Below are 22,776 nucleotides of genomic sequence, written 5' to 3' on the forward strand. Positions count from 1 at the left end.
ATATAAGAACTGAACAACATGGTGGAGGCGGTGTGGCAACTCGCAGAGGAGAGAAGGGAATGGACACTTGGCATGCAACTCAGATAGGGACATTGGGAGGGGAAGTCCTGAATAACACATGGTTGCTCTGCGCATTAACAGGGCAGGTAGTGGAATATGTTAAGGCATCAAAAGACATAATAAATCTTAACCTGAGAACCCTACAGGATCATCCACAAGTGCTGGATAGTAGGGTGGTGTTAACCAGACTTTTGCAAGGTGTTGTTGACAGTGTGTGGGATGTGCAGGGAGTAATAATGAATCTGCAAGAAGCGCTGCATCACGCATTGCAAGGACAGACAAGTACTGATTTGTTACCACCGGACCAATATTTACTCGAGTTGCACAAGGCGCAGATGGAATTACCGCCAGGGTAATATTTAATAATGGAGCCCAGCGATCAAAATTTGCCTTTTTTCTACCATGTCGCAACAGTAAGGGTAACAACCAACTGAGCACGAGTGTATATTTTGTTCCAATTCCTGCTTATGGGGAAGAACGCGAGGTTTCAGTGTTACACGGTCCACCCATATCCAGTGAAGTGGGGAGCGTTGACCAAATTTGTGGAAGTGAAAAACTAAAGAGGTATTGCTGATATTGGCAACTAGAAACCAGTACGTTGAGATGGCAAGGGAGGAATTACGAAGTTGCCATAGAGGGAAGGTAACAGTATGTCCAGCCAGGGTGGTAAGTACCAATCCGGACACATGCACGGTGCAGTTGTATTTAGCCAGGGGGAAAGGAACAGACTGTCCAAGGGACATCGTGGAACCAAAATTGAGCTTTCAAAGGGTCGGGATGCATTGGATCTTCTCCACCTATGAGAATTTGGTACTAGTATCAAGTTGTTTTGAGCGGGGAGTATTTGCAGAAGCAAAACGTGTAGAGCTCGAGGGAAGCGGAATTTTAATCACTGGAACTAAGTTTAACATAATAGGACCAAACTTCCACCTGCCAGCGTCAATTTAAGGAGTCACGCAATTGAATGTTACGCAGCCACAACTGTACTGGCCAGAAGCCACTTTAGAGTTTTGCCAAGGCAGAATTTGATCTTGTTAAATCAAACTCTGGTGCCAGGTCTGTTGAGATCCATAAAACAGTTCATTTTAGAGCAAGAGGTGTGCATATCAGCCAAACACCTTGTGCAACATGTCGCTCAGTATAGGGAAAGGCAACGGCAAACAACGATCATTTTGAGCACCTCTGTGCCAAGTGTCATTGCAGCCTTAACTTTGTTATGTGTTGTTTTCTTTCTGATCAGGTGGAGAGCTAATCCCAAGAGGGAACCAAGGGTAGTCCAGCCCCAGTGGATTGGATACCGAGGGCGTGAGACGAGTAGGTAAGTGGTTGATCGAGCAGTGGTCATACAGTATGGAATTTTTATGCTTTGTTTCATGTCATGGTTTTAAGGGACACTAGAACACATTTAGGTTTTCTAATAGTAAGGAAATATGCCATAGGTGCTGACCCAAAAAAAGTTAAGAGCTAATTAGGGGTCGACCCAGGGACCGGGTCTTTCCGAAGAGGGGAATAATGTAGCGGCACCACCGTTTATGATAGGGAAAGTTAATTTTGTGCAATATTCTGAGCACAAGTTACAGCCAGATGCGGGCTGGACAGCAGTGAGTTACGCACACCAACAGTTGCGAAATAGAATAGAGGCCACAGGACTGTCAAATTGCTGAAAGAGAATACGTAGCGGTTTTTCATGTCGCAAATCACAGGCAGAAGGTGGTGGTGGTTAGTGTTTAACGTCCCGTCGACAACGAGGTCATTAGAGACGGAGCGCAAGCTCGGGTTAGGGAAGGATTGGGAAGGAAATCGGCCGTGCCCTTTCAAAGGAACCATCCCGGCATATGCCTGAAACGATTTAGGGAAATCACGGAAAACCTAAATCAGGATGGCCGGAGACAGGATTGAACCGTCGTCCTCCCGAATGTGAGTCCAGTGTGCTAACCACTGCGCCACCTCGCTCGGTACAGGCAGAAGGGGCCCACTGGCCAACCTAGTGTGTTATCAGTAAGCAACGCAAAGCGGCACGTATGGCAAAACAGAGGTGCACAGCCGTGTATAAATAGGTGCAGGTTTCTAACAAGATTCTTTCAAGTGTGGCAGCTCTCCTGGACAGCGGGTCATGTCACACCACCACCTACACGCAGCAGCAGATGGGGCGTCAGTGTTCCAGTCAATGGTGGGTCGGTGGTTCGACCCCTCTGAGGCCGACACGGGGTCCATAGCCAGCCAGCGGTGGGCCACTCCACGGCTTGCTACTGCGGGCAGTCTTCCTGGCTTCCAACACAAGCTGGAGGCATCCAAGGATGAGAGCCACAGATTCAGACTCCTGGTCATGAGCGCTTGTTGTTGCCGTGACCTTAGCCATGCCGGCGAGAAGCATGCAGCTGGCCGCCCATGGCTCACACAAAGCAGCACTAATTCGGCAAGGACGCAGACTGCCGAGTCAACTGCCGGCATCCTGATGATGCCGCAACTCCACTGCTGTAAAAGGGCGACACACAGCAGTGCATGCACGGGTCGCTGAGGCAGCCATCTCGCGCCAGGCTGTTTCGCAGACGACGACGTGGTGTCCTCAGCATTGCGGGACCCAGTGACGCAGATTGAGAGGAACGGGGGCACTGTAGTTGGAAACAATAAATCACTTTGAAAGCTTGGACGAGTGTTAATACGGTGCCTTCCACCTCTTCCTGCTAAATTTGGTGTTGCTGTTACATTTGGTGGCAGAAGTTGGCACTACAATAGTTTTTTCAGCAAAATCAGAATGAAAATAGCGCATTTTTGACGTTTTACAAAATCTTCAATTTTGCACTTAATTCATTCAGTGCTGGAAAATGCTACGCAAATGATACGTTATATTTGAGAACCTTGCATTGTTAGTTTACTACAAGCCAAGTTTCACATTCGTCATAGCATTAGTTCCAGGAGATGCAAGAAGCCAATCTTCAAAATTTTTTCGGTGCTCATTTTTTGGTCAATTTTACCCACAGTTTTCTGGTTCAATATGGCTTGTATAAAATTCTTTTAATCATTATTCATAAGATAACACAAAGTTGAACAAGATGGCCAAATTTGATTTCTTTACAAAAACTATTGTCCGAGATATTACAGTTCAAAGTCGCCAAAAATTCATGGTATCTCTGTGTGAGTTGTAATCAGTCCAGAAGTATTCAGCACACGGCGGGTTGGGCAGCGCGGGCTGCTTCAGTCACGGCGGCGGCTCGAGGATAGGAACATGCTACAATCTGCTAAGTATCTCTTACACAGCGATCATGAGGATATGATTAGAATAAATAAAGCACGCTTAGAGGTATTCAAACAATTATTCTTCCCGTGCTCCAAACATGAATGGAACCGGCAGAAACTCTAATAACTGGCACAGTGAGATGTACCCTCTGCCATGCACCTCATGGAGGTTCGCAGAGTATAGATGTAGGAGCTCTCCTGCATGGGTAAGCTCCTTCGTTCGAGTCCCGATCTGGCACACAATTTTAATCTGTTTATTTCTTTATACAGCAGCAAATTAACAACTTTAATACAGAATGAATGTCACATTTTGAAGCAGTCAATCTAATGAATAAAGGCAATTAATCCTACTCACTCAACTCCATTCTGAAACCGTGTGCTCAGTTTCATTAATGACAGCAATGTGTACTGCTTTGTTACAATTGTGTTTTGCGTTGACCACAATAACTTCTGATAAACTGCAATCACTTCATCTTCAGTTACCTGAAAAATATATAAATTAGAGAGACTTACAAACTTCCATGAAGAATTCCTACACTTTCATTTTCATACCAAAGTTGAAAACAGCATTCAGTTATTTTCCATTACATTAAGTCAACAAAAACAGGAACAGGAACAAACTGGCTACTGTATGTCAATAGGAGTAGAGTACTGAATGAACCAAAAGAGTACGGAACAAAACATTCATCTAGACATTCCGAAATCATAATGCGTCAAATTGGTTCTATGAAGGACATAATGAATTGTTTCACCTTTGAGAAATTTTGAAAGGTGCATGAAACTCAGAACTGCTATGTAATGTACTGTCCTTGGATGTCCGCACGGAACCATTGAACTCAACTTTGCAAAATGTTACAGGAATCACCATCAACCAACTATTGAACTCACAACTCAGTATATAACACAGAAAAGAACATTTAAGGCTGGATATTTATGCGTAGTCTCATTATCAGTCTGTGTTAAGAATTCTTAGCTGTCATCCTCATCTGATTACATGGTTGTAAGTGGCATCAAATATCACTGATATGTCATCCAATTCCTGTACTGCAGGAGTGTCCAACTTTTTAACTTATCTAACCCACATCGGAAGAAAATGAGTATTTTGGGCTGCACATAATGTAACACTATCAAAAATGGCTGTGAGGGAAAAAGACAATGGTTGGAGGCCTACAGCTAGAACATTTAAGTAATTTAGAATTTATGATTTTTTAATTGGAATAAGCATGCTGGACTTACATATGCTGCAGCAGAAATTGCATACAAAAGTGAAACAGTTTCTCGAAAGCCTGTTATAGAGAAATTCCTGTTCACATGTGGTTCTTATTTCTGACAATGGCTATGACATGAAATTAAACTCGTTATAACAAAATTACAGTACTGTTACATAGCAAAAATTGGCAGTAATTGCAATGCACATAAAGATTCCTAAGTTTTACTGACTTGTAGTGATCATAACTACAGTGGAAAAGGTTCTTTATCACAACTGTACAGAAATAAAATAACACAGAATTTCCTTGTATTTCCATACACTAATTTTATTATATGTCCTTAAGTCTCTAGTTTCACAGTTGCAACTTAAGTATCCATAAGATAACAAACTAGCATGTCTGACTGGTCAGCAGGTTACTGGAATTACTCTGGGGGTTCAAGTAAAGTGTAAATGGACATTATTATTATTATTGTTATTATCGTTTACCAATTGTGCGATAGATGCTCACTTCTTGGGCCACACTGATATTTACTTTGGGCCACATGCGTCCTGCATGTTGGAGATCCCTGTTGTAATAAATGGGGTGGTAGTTTCAGTTATGAATTGTCACTCAATGACATCTCTCCTGCATTCAATAGTGTCAATGTCTAGTGAATTTGCAGGCAGGACATAACTGGAATCTAGCATTCGCTGCATTTTGGGCTAGTGATTATTGAACAACTAACTTACTTGAAAATAATGGATACAGTAAGCGAAGAATTCATACAAGGGACACACAATAACTGACTTTATATAATGGAAAGGCAGATTATTTTTACCTAGGTACTCATACAGACTGTTTCAGCGTCCAATCAAGATATTTGAATGTAATTTGCAACTGTGAATGACTTATTTAACACATACTGCACTTGTCAGTTGTGGAATCTCTATTTACAACAATATGGATGGATAGTGGACTTCTATAAACAAATATCTTTGGCAGCACTGTAACTGCAATCAGTATCACCACAGAAATCAGCTACTTCTGATTTCTACATCAAGTAAGTCTTCAGTGTAGGAAGAATGGACATGCATGTGTTAGCAACTCAGTTATGGAGGTGTGTACAAGACTTGTACCACTCATAAGTCTTTCACACCTCAAATGTCCTTTATACGACCGAACTATGCCCACTGCTACCACCAAATGGCAAGCAATGCTCTGTCAGAACCGTGTACACAAGTCAATGGGAAAGAATAGCATAATCTAAACTATGATAAACAACAATAACTTCACAGCACTTACAGACTCACCTTCACAGTATTTTCTTCTGTGGTGGGAGGACCATAAAGCAATTGATCACCATATTCCCCTATACACCAAGTGGCTACCTGAATAAGTGGCTGTCTATCTTGTGTGTCACGTTCTAGTGCTCGCCACACCTGTTCCACCATGTAGCCCTGCTGAGATGTTGACTCCGAGATCAGTTGGATGGTACAAGAGACAACATCATCACGGACATAATTACCTGCCTGAAAAGAGAGATTTAAAGAAAATGTTCCCATTAATAAATTTATACCAATTAAGAAATTGTGAAAGATGTTCTTCATGGTCCAAAAGATAATACAGGTTGATTTCACCTCAACTCAAAGAAAGTTTAACCACCATTATGCTTTACTACTACAAAGGTCTCCCGTGAAGATAGGTAAGTGTCCATCTATCAGACTTCTCCTCCTTTTTGTTGTTTCGCAGCAGATATACTGAAGACTCAAGTTTCTGCCTTCCCACTTCTGTAAGAAACTCAACTTCCTTCAGTGGCTGATTGTGCTGCTCTTTCTGAGTACATTGTAACAAAATATACCTTTGCTGTCAATTTTAGGTTTTTCAAGAACGAAGGACATTAGCATCGCAACTTAACAGACATATCTCAATGTCAAATCACTGTTACATTTCAATGCAACAACACGGGAAAGTAAAAAACTGAAAACCAACAATAAAAATGGATATTTTTTTCCCTGTTGACTCAATAGGCAAGTCATTAATAATCAATAAAATTCAATGAACACAGCCTCATGGTTTCATTACTATAAGGGTCAGTCAAATGAAGACAAGACAGATGGAAAACAGTATGTAAGGGCCATGAATACAATACAACCCCACTTTTACGTTCTCGGAATTAATGTTTTCTCGCCGTTTACAACATTTTTTTTTATCGGTCCCATCAAATTTCCTATGCCCACCATGTTAATTTGCACCCGATTTTGCGTCAACATATTTCCCGTGATTTACACATTATGAAAAAATGTTCATGCAGAAAAAACAATGTTGGTATGATGTTGGCCATCCAGTAGTGTTTACTAATATTACGTGGTTAAGTTTCTTGACACCAGGGCACTGTACTCCGCGTATTTGAACTGGTGGACTTGCAATAGTTGGAAAAATTCGTGCCGTATCTCCTGCCGCTAGCAAGCTCTACTTGGCATGGTGGCTGATAGTAGTAACTAGGTTAGTTCGAATGAAGATATCATGATCAATCACAACTATTTCCAAACTGTTTCTACTGTGCAAATGCAATTTTGTGATTGTTGTGATCGAGACACCTTAGTCGAACCACATTTAGCGTGTTTCAGCATATGGCCACTTGGAGCGCTAGTTGACATCGTCCTTCACTTTGCGTTGCTCAAATGTTTTTAGTTTAAGCACAGTGCCGGTTACATAATTTATTCATGTTGAGCAAAATGTGTTTCGAGAATTTTTTCTCATTGTCAAGTGCAGTATTTACTTATGATGTTACACAAAGCAACTACAGTGCAAGATATGCAGAATAACAAATATTCAATCACCACACAAAATACTTACGTACAAATTTGCACTTGACAACGAGAAAAATTCTCAAAACGCAGCATGTTAAGCATGAAAAAATATATAACTAGTGCAGTATTTCATTATTTAAATACTGAATGACAGCTGCAGGCTTCCAAAAACATCGATTATGACATATGAAATTGAGTGAAACGTTCCTACTTCCCAGACATTTATCAGTTGCAATTACATTAGCAGTTTTTATTAGATAATAAGCCTTCATTAGATAATAAACAAGTCCCTGACACGTCTTTTGATGTCTGTTATATACATACATCATACATAAAGTGCAAGGGGGTATCCTCGCTGTAACTTTTACAGCTTAAAACGTTATTTCTCACATTTTACATTTTCCCGCATTTTACACAACTTTTTTTGAAGCCCCATGGAAACTGCAAAAGCGGGGTTTCACTGTATCTTTTTTCAGGGCTCCAAAAATATGGAGACAGCGTGGAGAGAGATTGAGACTGTATGGAGTACATGTAAGGGCTTCCCAGCCGAACTTCTGCAGTGTAGTCAAAACAACTTTGGCAGCATGTGGGTGGACGTTTCATTGGCAGATTTTTTTCCGATTAAACTGCAGAAGTTCCGCTAACAAGCCCTTACACATTCTCCACACAGTGCTGACCACACCCCAACGATATATCCATATTTTTGGAGCCATGGAGAAAGACATTCGTGACCTTCAATTTGCTTCAGATGAAGAGGTGCGTGCCTGGGTACAATCATGGTTTCATAAGCAACTGCAAACATTTTTCCATGGAGGAACTGACCGTCTGGTTTCACAATGAGATAAATATATTCACAGTTATGGCGATTACTTATTTTTCCAGCTGACTCGTTTTCATCTGACTGCTCCAGTATAATGAGAAAACAAAGAACGAAACTTCTGAAAGCGCAAAATGATTTACTTAAAATATGAAATATTTGTACATTAACAATATTTGATATGCAAAAGAAACACATACTTACAAGATGCTGAATTTTGTACTGAAGGATTTTTATACACACAAATTAACTATAAATTAAAAACATTCTCCTACAACCTATTTCCAAAGGAAGGACAAAAGGTTTGCAGAAATTCTCATCCAAATCTAGTGTCACATGAAGCCCTGACCTTGAGTACAGTGGTAAATTTTTGTCAACAGTAGTAATAGGGAAGCTCTGATTATTTCCTACCTCTAAATGAATCAACTTCTTGAGTGATCTCTAATACTGTTTCACAATAAGGTAAATGCCTGGATGGAGTAATATGTAAAATAAGGGAAAGGCACTCACCTATAGTGGACTGATGTATGGTGGACAAAAAACAAACAGAAAACAGCATTCACACTAGCTTTCATGCTCTAGCTCTTTCTCTAGAAATACCACATACATTCACACATCACAATCACAGACATCTGAACGCACATTCGTAAGGCAATGGAAAGATTAATTCAATTAGTCTTGCCTGGCTACAGGAGTGTGCACCTAGGTGTCTTTGGGGTTGTGTGTGTCGAGTTGTGTGTGTCGAGATGTGTGCTACTATTAATATTGCATCAGTTATTTGGTATGCTATCTACACCTGTGTCAAGGGCAGGAGATGGAAAGAAGCTTTCCTGCAGCCTGTGACCGCTTCTGATAATATACATGCTGTCACAGCAAAAAAATAAGCATTTGCTGAACAGTGAGTGTTTAATCACATAATTTGTGACATCTTTACTATGCACCTGCTGCTTCTGTTTGACTAATTCAAAATAATACTACTTATTTTTTAACGGCTCACTGTACTATAAAATTGTACCCTCACAAACACACGACACAGTTCTCACTTTGCGGTGGTTATGAATTATTAGATCAAATTTTGCACTACAGACTATTCTGTCCTTTTAAAAAAAGCTATTAATAATTAAAATGTAAACAGTAATTTACATTCAGCTAAACCCTGGGATGTCTCACTTTTCTTTCTAATATGTGTTCGGAAGAGAAAAGCAAAGTGACTCCAACTGCAAACCGATCTACTACATTGAAATCTTTCATTTAATTATATGCTAAATTTGCAGAAATAGTCATTAAAAACTTTAACATTTTTCTGTGTTCACAAAGATATTTACTGCACATTCATTTACACTTCAGATTATAAGTTTACAGCAATCACTACGGCATACTTAAACTGTTACGTCGTATTTTCTTCAATAATGTAATCTAAATCTGTTGTTTTATTTGCTCTGAATTTGCTTCAAACTGATGTAATACCTTAAGGTGTCAACTAGTAAATGTTTTTAGTCCATGAAACCCTTAGCATTTTGTAAGATAGTTGAACTCCAGATGACACGGCAATTCTTGTCACTTTAATAGAGCCACAAGTCTGTTTATAGTTCAGTACAACATCCAAATGCCAATGCAGAATCCAACAGTTAAAATTATGGAAATGGTAAAACAACTGACTTGTAAAATTCCTCCAATCAAATGCAGAAACAGAACTCCCACTTATTTTAAAATACAATAGAAAGAGTTCCATTAGTGGCACAAGCTTTCAAAATGAATGTAAATAAACCGGACAGCTTCAACTTGTTTAGAAAAGACACTACAACTGAAGAAACTCTAATGATATGTAGCAGCTGTACTAACCGCAACAAGCACTTTGAGCAAAGTATCCAGGTGCCACCGTTTGTTTGGTGCAAATCTCTCAGCTGAAAGTACTATGCTCGATGAACAGTGTGCCTTGAATTCTGGATCCGCTTTCTCCAAGAATATTAACAGTTCTTTCATCATAGTTCGTATATTATTTGCATTCACTAGGGCAAAGCTCAATTCCAGTGCCCGTCGTCTAATCGACACATCTGGATCCTAAAACAAAGTAAAATAAATATTTTTTTCACAATAGTTCTACATTTGTGATTGTAAATTTACACAAAACAACAATAACTAGAGATAAACATGATTTATCACTTGACAAAAATGTGGCACTGTCAGTAAGATAAGGATGACACAGATGCTGACAAAGATGAAAATGGGTATTTGTCTACTTAAAATGATAAAATGCCAAAAGCTTCTATATGAATAAATATAAAATGTTGATAACTATGGAACAAACAGCATTAAGTTGTATGAATGCAGACTTTCCTGGCATATACTACTGATGAAAAGCTCTCAGGTTCCAGCTGGGTGGCAGTGTTACATAAACCCTTTAGCATTCAGGCAGGTGAGAGGAGACTACGACCAAGACAAGGTCATGGAAGAAAATGACAAAGAACCCATGAAATGGTTTTGGAAGCCAATCCTACTGGGCTTACCAAAAACAAACTTTACATACCAGCGTCGTATTTGCGGGTGACCTCACGATACTTACAGATGATGAGGAGACTGCTGTCAAATGGCTCAAGATTCGTAAAGAATCTGCAGTAAAAGTAGAGTTACAATTCGCATTGAAGAAACTGAAATCTTATGTTCAAAGACAGAAATTGCTAGCCCGAAAACAATATATGGTAAAATCAACAGCGTCTCAAATTCTAAATACCTCTGAGAAGTCACTGAACTACAGGCCACAACAAAATCGCCTCCAAAAAAGTCAAGAAAGCATTAGGCTTAGTCAAAAATCTCTACAACAAAAAATCCATGTCAAGACAGACAAAAATTTGTCACTACAACAAAGTTGTAAAGCCAACAGTCCTCTATGAAAGCAAAATCTGACACTTAACTGGAAACATAAACTTGAAAAAATAAAAAACACATTACGAAAATTTGAGGAACATGATTACAGGCTACAATCAATCAAAATAACAGAACAGTTTTCAAACATCAAACCTGGCATTACGAAAAGGTGAACAAAATTCTTTGATTATCTCAACATACTTTTCCAGAAAAGCAGCTGACAAAAAGGATAACAGATTACGTATCATCACTAAAAATTCAACACCTTGGCTGAACGAAATTCAAAAGGACCTCAAAAACGCAAGCATACGACCGACCGACATTTTAGAAAGAGACACCTCCAGACACAAAACAGACAAATGGGGAGTTACATCAGAGCAATCAAAACAACAACAATAATAATAGAGACCAAAGTGGTCGGAAGAATGTAAATAAGCTTTCTTGGAAAGAACAAAAGCCCACTGGAACAACAGAAATAACCTAAGGAGAAGTTGACTGAGTTATTTGCATAACATCTTTCATTTATCAGAAAAATTCAATTTCGATGATGATGACGACGATAATAATGATAATGATGATTATAATGATAATAATAACAATAATAATAATAACAATTTCATGTGGCTCAATGGCCTGGTGCAAATCTTTCTACTGGACATCACTTTGGTGACTTGTGTGTCTCTAGCCTAACCCAGTTATCCAACTGGACAAAGGAGACCTGAAGTCTGATTAAGGTGGAATCTGTACAATATGTTTTTTCTGATGATGTGTCACATCACTGAGAGGCAAAGGGCAGGTTAAAACCAATACTGAAAATATTCATGGTCCGACTGAGATTCGATCCCGTGGCCTCCTGGTTTCCAGGCACATGCTTCCTCACTAGGTCACCAGGCCCGATATGGATGTAAATAGTTCTTCTAAAGGTTTTGATGAATGAGTTTGTGAGTATCAAAAGATGTGTCACACCTGGCAATATCTCTAGTCTGTACTGACATAGAAGCTGAAATTTTTTACACTTCCATGGGATCACAGACTAGTATTTGGCATATATTTCAACTTGATAATACCTCAATCCGTTCTTGAGAAAAAAGAAGCTTTACATTTGAACAGACAGACAAACTGACAACAAAGCAATCCTATAAAGGTTCCTATTTTAATTGTGGTGTCACCGCCAGACACCACACTTGCTAGGTGGTAGCTTTAAATCGGCCGCGGTCCATTAGTACATGTCGGACCCGCGTGTCGCCACTGTCAGTGATCGCAGACCGAGCGCCACCACACGGCAGGTCTCGAGAGACGGACTAGCACTCGCCCCAGTTGTACGGACGACGTAGCTAGCGATGCACACTGACGAAGCCTCGCTCATTTGCAGAGCCGATAGTTAGAATAGCCTTCAGCTAACTCAATGGCTACGACCTAGCAAGGCGCCATTAGCATTACATAGCTTGTATCTAAAGAGTCTCACTTGTATCGTCAAGAGCGATGTACCACAAGGATGGATTAAAGTTAAGTATTCCAGGAGCTACGTACTTTTCTTTATAGCATTCATTACGTATCCTGTTTCAGACCTATCTACTAGCCTGCGTGAGTTAACGCGTGCCTTTCGGCTACTTCCGAGTGGCGTGGCTGTCTTGTTACGCCACAACAGCTGGCGACGAGCCAATAGAGTTTGTATTAATTTGCTTGTGTCATGGCTTCGCCACACTCTCCAGATGTACTGTCCGAATTTTATCGCTTGCAGAATCAGCAGACGCAGGCGTTATTGGATGCCCTTGGACAGCTCGTCCAGGGTCAACGTGCAATGCAAAACGATGCGGTCGCCGCCGCTTCATCGCTACCGCAGCCACAACATGCTGTTGCACCCCCGTTCCGGCCATTTGACCCGGCTATGGAATCCTGGACGGAGTGGTCACGCCAATTTGGATTCCATCTCGCCGCCTACAGAATTCAAGGTAACGAGCGGCAGCCTTTTTTATTGGCCTGTGTAGGTGTGTCCACCTACCGTGTGATAGTGAAATTGTTTCCTCGACGCGACGTAGTGACTCTGTCCTACGAAGAACTTTTGTCGGCGTTAGATGCCTATTTCAAAGAAACAGTAAATGTCGTTGCAAAAAGGTATACGTTCTTTCGTACAAAACGTACGGCCGGTCAGACTAATAGGGAGTGGGTTGCAACATTGCAAGGCCTTACTAGGGATTGTGCTTTTGAGTGTGACTGTGGACTCCCTTATTCAGATACAATGGTATGTGATGCAATTGCACAGAACGTTTCTGATGTTCGTATGCGGGAACAGATTTTGAAACTAGTTAATCCCTCCCTTCAACAAGTGATAGACATATTAGATAGGCAAGACACACTTGACTTTGCACAGGAATCATTTGAAACTTCGCCAGCCGTGCGTCACATTAACCGGCCCGCAGGGCGCGCTGCACGGAACGATAAACAGCCCTCGCGCTCGTCCACGCAGCTGCCGCCTAGCTCTCCACGTGTGCCGCGTAAGCGAGCAAATGCAGTGAAATCATGCCCGCGGTGTGCAACTAGACATTCGCGTGACCATGGCCCGTCACGCCAAGCTATTTGCTTTTACTGTCATAAGAAAGGACATGTTCAAAGTGTTTGCCAGAAAAAGCTCAGAACAGACAATCACAACCATTCCAGGCCCTTTGCTTCGCGCCGGAATCGAACCATGGACAATCAGGCTCGTGCACCTTCGCCCATGGACATTCATGTAGTTAATTACACTCCGTCCAGTGCCACTTTCTCTAACAGTGACTGTGTTCGTCCCACAAAAAGTGTGCGTCGACGTCGCCGGAAATCCCGTCAGGTCGCAAGTGCTTCTGTACCAGTATCAGTTCCAATTGCACGAGAAAGTTGCTCTTGTTGTCAGCAGGACAATAAACTTTTTGTAGACTTGGTCTTTGAAGGCAAAGTGATACCATTCCAGCTCGATACCGGAGCTGCAGTTTCGTTGATCAATCACGACACGTACAAACAACTGGGCAAACCTCCGTTGCGTGCCGCAAATGTTCAGCTCACTAGTTATTCAGGACAGCATATCCCTGTGTTAGGACAGTGCACTCTTCTTGCAACATACAAGGGACAAACAAAACGTGTGTCATTTTATGTTCTTCGTTCTTCTACTGCAGTGAACTTGTTTGGTTTAGATTTATTTCCGTTGTTTAACTTGTCAATAGTAAATCAGGTCCTATACGTGAACCAGACTGTGCCTTCCGCCAGTGTTTCTAGTCTATGTGAAGAATTTGCAGACATTTTTGCACCGGGCCTTGGTTGCGCTAAGAACTATGAAGCACATTTGGAACTGAAAGTAAACGCGCAGTCGAAATTATTCAGAGCGCGCAATGTTCCCCACGCATTGCGTGCTGAGGTCGCAAGAACATTACACGATTTAGAATCACAAGGTGTAATTGAACGTGTGCAGGCTTCTCTCTGGGCATCACCCTTAGTAATTTTGCCAAAACCTTCCGGAAAATTGAGACTTTGTGTGGACTTCAAAGCTACAGTGAATCCACAACTAGTGATTGCAACTTTTCCTTTACCCCGCCCGGAAGATCTTTTTGACAAGCTGTGCCCGGGTACATATTTTTCTAAGTTGGACCTAGCAGATGCGTACTTGCAAATACCGGTGGACGAAGAATCCCAGCGCGTATTGGTGGTTAACACGCATCTGGGTTTGTATCGCTTCAAAAGACTGCCGTTCGGGTGTGCATCCGAGCACCTCCGTGCCATACAAGACTTGCCTTCGCCGCAGAATTTGAAGCAGCTACAGAGTGTGCTGGGAAAAATCAACTATTATCATCGCTTTCTGCGCAATGCCTCTTCCATTTCAGCTCCGCTTCATCGCTTACGCCGTAAAGGTGTTCCGTTCGTCTGGACGACGGAATGCGAACGCGCCTTTCGCCAGTTGAATTCGGCGTTGCTTTCTAATACTTGCCTTACGCCATTCGATCCCCAGAAACCCCTTTTGTTGACGGTAGATGCATCGGATTTCGGGATCGGTGCTGTGCTTGCACACAAAGATGGCTCGCGGGATCGCCCTATTGCCTTTGCGTCAAAATTGCTCTCGTCTGCGCAAAGAAATTGTTCACAAATCGAGAAAGAAGCTTTGGCTCTCGTGTTTGGTGTTACAAAGTTTCACGATTTCTTGTATGGTCGTCACTTTACCGTCATCACAGACCACAAACCTTTGCATCGCTTTTTCATCCGAACAAGCCTGTACCTCCACGTACAGCGCAGAAGTTTATTCGCTGGTCTATTTTCCTCTTGCGGTACCGCTACGATATCTTGTATCGGTCCACTGCTAAGCACGGCAACGCCGATGCGTTGTCCCGTTTGCCTGTTGCTGAGGATAGAGCATTCGATTCTTCCGAACTTGCTTGCATTTTCATTGATTCGGAAACCGATGCCGTGGTCGAATCGTTTCCGATTGACTTTCGTCGTGTGGCTACAGCCACAGCTGCTGACCCTGTACTTGCTACCGTTTTGCGTTTTGTTGCTACGCAATGGCCTTTGTCAAAGTCACGGATCGAGGATCCGTTGGTTCGCCGATTTTTGCTGACAGGGAGAGACTTTTTGTTCGACGTGGTGTTTTGCTGTTGCGTTCTGATAATGATCAGTCCAGAGTCGTGGTCCCACGTTCGTTACAGTCCTCTGTCTTACGGCTTCTTCACCAAGGACATTGGGGTATAGTGGGAACGAAACAACTTGCTCGTCAGCACTGTACTTGGTTCGGAATCGATGCTGTGATTAAGAATATGTGCTCTTCTTGCATGGCGTGTGCCGAACAACATTCCGCACCGCCGCGAAAATTCTTTGCATGGCCGAAAGCCACTTCCCCTTGGCAACGCTTGCACATCGATTTTGCTGGTCCGTTCTGGAATGCTCGATGGTTGGTTGTGGTCGATTCTTTCAGTAATTTTCCTTTTGTTGTCCGGATGTCTTCCACGACGTCATCTGCCACCATCCAAGCGTTATCTGCTATCTTTTGCATTGAAGGTCTTCCACAGACTATTGTTTCCGACAATGGCCCACAATTCATGTCCGCAGAATTTCAGTCATTCTGCACGGCCAATGGTATTCAACATCTGACATCCGCGCCGTTTTCGCCTCGGTCAAACGGTGCCGCTGAAAGATTGGTCCGGACTTTCAAGTCACAGATGTTGAAGTTGAAAGAGTCGCATTCTCGGGAGGACGCGTTGTTGCTCTTTTTGTCTTCGTATCGCTCTCAGCCCCGAGATGGTCGCTCGCCGGCTGAGTTGCTCCACGGTCGTCCTCATCGAACCTTGATGTCTTTGCTGCATCCGCCGCATAAGGTTCCTGTGCAGCGGCAGCCTCCTGCTTTTGCTCCAGGCGACGTTGTATTCTATCGCACCTATCGAGGTTCACGGCGTTGGCTCGCAGGGCGCATTCTTCGCTGCCTCGGCCGCGCGATGTATTTGGTTTTGGGGGCCTCTGGTGAGGTGCGTCGGCATCTCAATCAGCTGTGCCTCTGTCGTCGCACGGGTTCTGCCGCTCCCCGTCTGCTTTCAGCGGCGGTGCCGTCCGGTCAGCGCCCTGGGGACCCATCTACTGGCTCGCCTCATCCCCAGGTGTTACCGATGTTGCCTTCCATTTTGCCCCATGGCGACGCGCCGCCGCCGCAGCCTGTTCTCCCGCCGGCGCCGCCCGCAGTGGACGCGTCGCTGCAACCGCCTAGCGCCTCCCTGGGTCACGCGCCGCCGATCGCTTCCTGTGACCAGATGTCCTCCGCCATGGAACTCTTGCCCGTTCCGGAACAGATGTCGTCTTCGCCTGTCGGGTGCCCCGACCACATGGAGGTTGACCCTTCGGCCCCTCCTGTATCTCTAAGGGCGCATACACCGCATGTTGACGTGCACCCTGGACTAGGTTTTCAGGCGTTTCCTAGCTCCCCTCGGACCGAATGGCAGGGTGCGGGTGGCACAGCCTCGCCTGTTGTTAGGCTCCCCACCTCATCGCATACGTCAACATGGGGTCCTCCCCACGGCGGGCGGAAGCCTTATAACACGACCGTTCGCCGATTTGCGGGGGAGGAATGTGGTGTCGCCGCCAGACACCACACTTGCTAGGTGGTAGCTTTAAATCGGCCGCGGTCCATTAGTACATGTCGGACCCGCGTGTCGCCACTGTCAGTGATCGCAGACCGAGCGCCACCACACGGCAGGTCTCGAGAGACGGACTAGCACTCGCCCCAGTTGTACGGACGACGTAGCTAGCGATGCACACTGACGAAGCCTCGCTCATTTGCAGAGCCGATAGTTAGAATAGCCTTCAGCTAACTCAATGGCTACGACCTAGCAAGGCGCCATTAGCATTACATAGCTTGTATCTAAAGAGTCTCACTTGTATCGTCAAGAGCGATGTACCACAAGGATGGATTAAAGTTAAGTATTCCAGGAGCTACGTACTTTTCTTTATAGCATTCATTACGTATCCTGTTTCAGACCTATCTACTAGCCTGCGTGAGTTAACGCGTGCCTTTCGGCTACTTCCGAGTGGCGTGGCTGTCTTGTTACACCACAACATTAATGACTGGCCTATGGAATCTGAAAGTGTTAACACAGTTCTGATTTAAAAATTTTATCAAACACAATTTATGGGTTTACCATCATCTGTCAGGTAGTACTGTGCATATTTTAGCAGTGGAAGATGTAAATGAGATCAGTTCAATTCAGATCTCTGAGAAGCAATAAATCTTGGATATATATAAGGCAATTTCTGGGTAAATAAAACCATCTCCATCAACTTCAGTACTATCAAATTTAGCAGTTTTTAAGATAGGTTTCCACAAATTTGTTAAATGATTCAAGTAAGCCTATTTCTGTAAAATTTTAGTAAAGTATATTGAACACACAATACTGATAGAGGTTAAACAAAAGAAAGACAAAAGTATTAAGGAACAAAGGAAATGAGATTAGTGACAATAATAACATAAAAATTGGGGGCTATTTTGCAAATGAAGATAAGAAATTCTTCAACCTCAGCAGCAAAATAACATGATGGACAAAGCAAGGAAGATGTAACAAGTAGATTAGCTCAGGCAATGGGCACATTCGTCACCAAAATAAATTTACTAATATTAAACATAGGCATTAATTCATATCAACTAGAAGAAGGAACAGGATGGTGAGACACATGTTAAGACATCAGGCAATAATTTCCATGGTACTAGAGGGAGCTGTAGAGCGGAAAAACTGCAAGGAAAGATCGTAACACATGAAAAATAACTGAGGATATTGAGTGTGAGAGTTGCTTTACTTTAACCAAACAGAGAAAATTCATGATAGGCCACATCAAACCAATCCAAACTAATCATAAACTGATTAAAATAAAAAGAGGGCGGGGGAGTGATATGATGATGCTACCCACAGCAAATGCCAATATAAAAATATCTGCTTTTATATATATAAAAAAGTGCTGTGACACAACCTCTGCCAACTACTGTAGGAGAGATTTGATGAAAGTTTACTCAAATAATGAATGTCCATGCACTTTTGACAATTCAGTAGTTTTCAACACCTCAATGGAAATATGGCAAATTACAAGAATGACCATGAGTCAATTATGACATCAGGAAGTACAGAAATGTGAATTACTATTCACAAAAGATTTCATTTTCTTAGCATCTAATTTACTCGTTCAAGGTTTTTGTTGATTGTGTTATGCCATTTGTAACATACACTGTCATCAAAATGTGGAAGATGTAAGCAAGAAGGGGTACCAATGGAAGTAAACAGCTGGTAAAACCACACCAACACTTTAAAAGATTATTGTTAAAAAAAGGAATCTGAGTTTCATCTAGCACTCAGTATATTTATGCAGCAAAGTAAATCTCCCCCAACTAACATTAACACAAGTGAATTTCTTTTAAGAGGGTGCTTGAAATTATTGTGTGAAGTTTACCCCTTCATTTTAATGACTGTTTCCTCTAAAGCAGTGGTTGTCAAACATTTTTACTCAAGAGCCAATACTGATATTGTGGGCTGGCACATCAAGCCAAATATGAGCCAATTTTATTATTAATCTGTAACCTACACAAATTACTATGTTAAGAGCCCCCAAGTCACCAGCTGTAGTAATGGCACAATTCTTTGGCCACCAGCCCCTCAAGTACTGAGTATTAAAAAGTCGGTACCTTTCTGAACACTTTTTGTTGACTACCCTCGGCAACCCCAAAGTTGTGACACTGTAAAGCACCTGACGAAGTGGTGTTGTGTTGCCTGTGAGGAGTTGATTAACAGGTTAATAACAGTAATTGTTCTACAATATTGCATTATCCAGTTCGAGACACAGTCATAAAACTTTTCTAAAAGTTCCGAATGACATTTTTCTTCTACTTTGTATTTATATGCCTTTAATTTAATTTAATATTTATTGCTACAGTTGTGTACTGCATTTTAAAATGACCTCTATAATGCACATCCACAAATCCATGTTGCTTTCATCTGAAATTTATACTGCAGCATGTGATTGGCATAAGGTGCGCGCGCGCACGTCTGGGATCAGTGTATTTTGTCCCTCAAGTTGATTTCACAGTACTTTTATGCAACACCAGGGAGTTGTATAATTAAAAAAATTATGTGTCATCATTTAAATGTCCTCTTTATTCGAATGTCACAAGTCTCAAACTTCTAAACTGACAGAAAACTGATGAGCCCTTTCATTTTCGTTAGCCTTCACACACAGTAGTATGTAAGATAGCTACAGATTTGTTCGCGAATCTGGATTTTTATTCATTAGAATTCTAACGGAAACTGAAGTACAGAAACAAAAATGTTAATTACTGTGGCTTGCAATTAATTACTTTTTTTTGGATATTGCACATTGCATCTTTAATATGACTGGAAGAGAGCTGGGGTGTTGGTAGGTCAAGGTTCAACACGTTCAGGTGGCACAGGAAGGTAGGGAAAAAAATATGTGAAAATATATGGACGTGAGCCCACCGACATGCATTCTGCATTAACATCTTTTTATTTATTTTTCTTCTTGATTTTATTGTATTTTCACATTGATTTTAGTTCATTTTTGCCTTTTGGTATTGGTCTTAGTCCCTAAGTTTTCATCTGTTTTCCCCCCACGCTTCATCCATAACATCCTTTTTGTAATTTTCCCATGTATTTTTACATGGTTTTTATCCTTCACCATGGATACCCATTGCTTCCACCAGTGCCAATACAGAAAAGTTTCTGTATCCCTAGAAAGAACACAGTTCCACATACTGTTCCTGCATTGTTGCCTAGCTTGTGGAATCCCCCAAATGGCCTTACCATTAAATTACCCATCTGCAGCTGCAACCCCTCCTTCCACAATGACCTCCATCTATTGAGATTCTGCCAGTCCATAGCTCTCACCAATTTAGTCCTGCAAAACCATGTGAATCATGAGCCAACTTCCTTGCAATACCATCTCACCATCTGTAAAATTTTCCTACTCTGCAAACCCAAATTCTTACATCCCATCTCTCACAATGAAACACTTTCCCTCCTGGAACTAGAGCACCATGCATAATGTCAACATGTTCACCTTATACCCCTGCCTCGAACCATCACTATCCACCATCACTACAACAGCCTCCAAACCGCCCCCCCCCCCCCCCCTCCATAGCCAATAAATCCTGCCTTGTAAACCTATTACATTTACCATACCCTCAGAAACTCACTCCCACCACCATACAGAAATCAGAACTTACACAGGGTCCTGAAACTTTCCTCCAAAAGCCTTAGACACACAGAAGCATCTGTCCTTTCCAAAGGCTTTACCTTTTGCCACTATCCCAAATTCAATCATGCTGGATTCGTTAAAGAACCTCTCTCCTTCTTCGTGGTTCTGAACAGCAGGGATTACCTGACTGAAGGACCCCGCCAGTTGCCAGATTCGACAACTTACAAACACTGCCACAGTGACCCGATTCCAGGAATTCAACAGGATCTCCAGTCTCTCCTAAAATCCTTTGGCTATTCCAGAAACCCTCTCCCCCTCTTCCACTCCTTATACTCCTTTTCTCTACACGCTTCCGTTAGTCCATAAACCCAACCACCCAGGACACCCAAACCACCCCATAGACTAACATCTTCAGCCTATTACCCTAACCTACCCTCCCACATAAAAGACGCGAATAATTTTCTCCACAGACTCTCCTAAGTTCCTGCTCCTTTACCACACGGTGCCCTGCTCGTAACTATTGATGCCACCTCCCTTTACACTAACAGCTTTCAATGCCTGACTGACTCCAACCCCACAACCTCCTTCCTGGTCACCATGGCCAACTACATCCTCACCCACAACCATTTCACATTTGAATGCATCACCTACAAACAAATCTGTGGTACAGCAATAGGCACCCGCGTTACACCATCCTATGCCAACCTATTCATGGGAATCTAGAGGAATCCTTCCTAATCACCAAAAACCCCAACCCCTGGTTCTGATTCATTGATGACATCTTTATGATCTGGACTGAGGGTGAGGACACCCAATCCTCATTCCTCCAGTACCTCAACACCCTTTTCTGCATCCGCTTCACTTGGTCCTCCTCAATATAACAAGCCACCTTCCTCTATGTTGAACTCCACTGGAAAGATGGCTGTATCAGTATCTCCATCCACATAAAACCTACCAACTACCAACAGTAATTCTACTTCAACAGCTGCCACCCATCGCATATCAACAAATCCCTTCCATACAGCTTAGTCACTGTTGGCTGTCGCATCTGTAGTAACAAGCAGTCCCTCTCCAAATACATCAAGGGTCTTGCTGAGACCTTCACCGACCAAAATTACCCTCCCAACCTTGTACAGAAACAGATTTCTCTTGCCTTGTCTCTCCAGTCACCTACCACCCTGCACATACCAACTGTCCAGCCCCAAAGGAGCAACCCCTCGTGACTTTATACCACCCAGGACTGGAACAACTGAGGAACTCATATTCTCTGCCAGCATTTGAGCTACCTCTTGTCGTGCCCTGAAATAAGAAATATCCTACACACTATCCTTCCCATACCTCCCACAGTGGTATTCTGCTGCTCATCGAAATTATACAATATCCTTGTCTGTACCTGCCCCTACCCCTTGTCTCATGACTCATATATCTGTAATAAACCTAGATGCAAAACCTGTTCCATACATCCTACCACCACATGTCCACCAGTCTGGTCAAAATCACCACCTATCCCATCAAAAGGTAGAGTTACCTGAGGAAACAATCAAGTGGTTTATAAGTAAACTGCAAACCACTGTACTGCCTTCTATGTGAGCATGACTATTAATAATCTGTCTGCATGAATAGCCACCAACAAACTTTGGCCAAGAGACAGCTGGACCACCCAGCTGCTGAACCAGCTGCTGAACACAATGTACTTCACTTCAGTGACTGCTTCACAGCCCGTGCATCTGAATCGTTCCTAACAACACTGGATTTTCTGAACTGCACAAGTGGGACCTCTCCTTGAAATATATCCTATGTTCTCTTAACCCCTCTGGTCTCAATCTCCACTGGTCCCTGTCCTGCACCCATCTAGCTCCTTCCCTGCTCCCATTCCAGCACTACACAACCTTCTATTTCACCAATACACCCAACCAGTCTTTTTCCCCTCCTCTAATTTCCTGCTCCCTTCCCCTCTCCCCAAAGCTCTCGACTGCACTTAGCAACCTTACCCTGTCTGCATCACATCCCTGCTTGCTCCCATAAGCAGTACTACAACTTCCCCCTCCCATACCCTTCTATACTTGCCTCAGCCTCCTCAGCCCACACTCAAGATTGCTTC

At 42.6% G+C, this 22,776-nt stretch overlaps 1 protein-coding gene across 7 annotated transcripts in view; it reads right to left on the reverse strand.

Moving 5' to 3' along the window:
- Window positions 1-22,776, reverse strand: part of LOC126263777 (AP-1 complex subunit gamma-1) — a 200,149-nt gene that overhangs the window by 47,677 nt on the left and 129,696 nt on the right. For all 7 annotated transcript variants that reach the window (XM_049960942.1, XM_049960941.1, XM_049960946.1 and 4 more), the window contains 3 exons: window positions 9,957-10,175; window positions 5,798-6,016; window positions 3,653-3,780 (listed from right to left, as the gene is read on the reverse strand). In XM_049960942.1, the coding sequence (XP_049816899.1) occupies window positions 3,653-3,780; window positions 5,798-6,016; window positions 9,957-10,175 (566 nt within the window). The remainder of the gene's footprint in view (window positions 1-3,652; window positions 3,781-5,797; window positions 6,017-9,956; window positions 10,176-22,776) is intronic.

The sequence above is a fragment of the Schistocerca nitens genome, chromosome 1 (assembly GCF_023898315.1).
Source record: "Schistocerca nitens isolate TAMUIC-IGC-003100 chromosome 1, iqSchNite1.1, whole genome shotgun sequence".
In the NCBI taxonomy this organism is placed as follows: Eukaryota; Metazoa; Arthropoda; class Insecta; order Orthoptera; family Acrididae; genus Schistocerca; species Schistocerca nitens.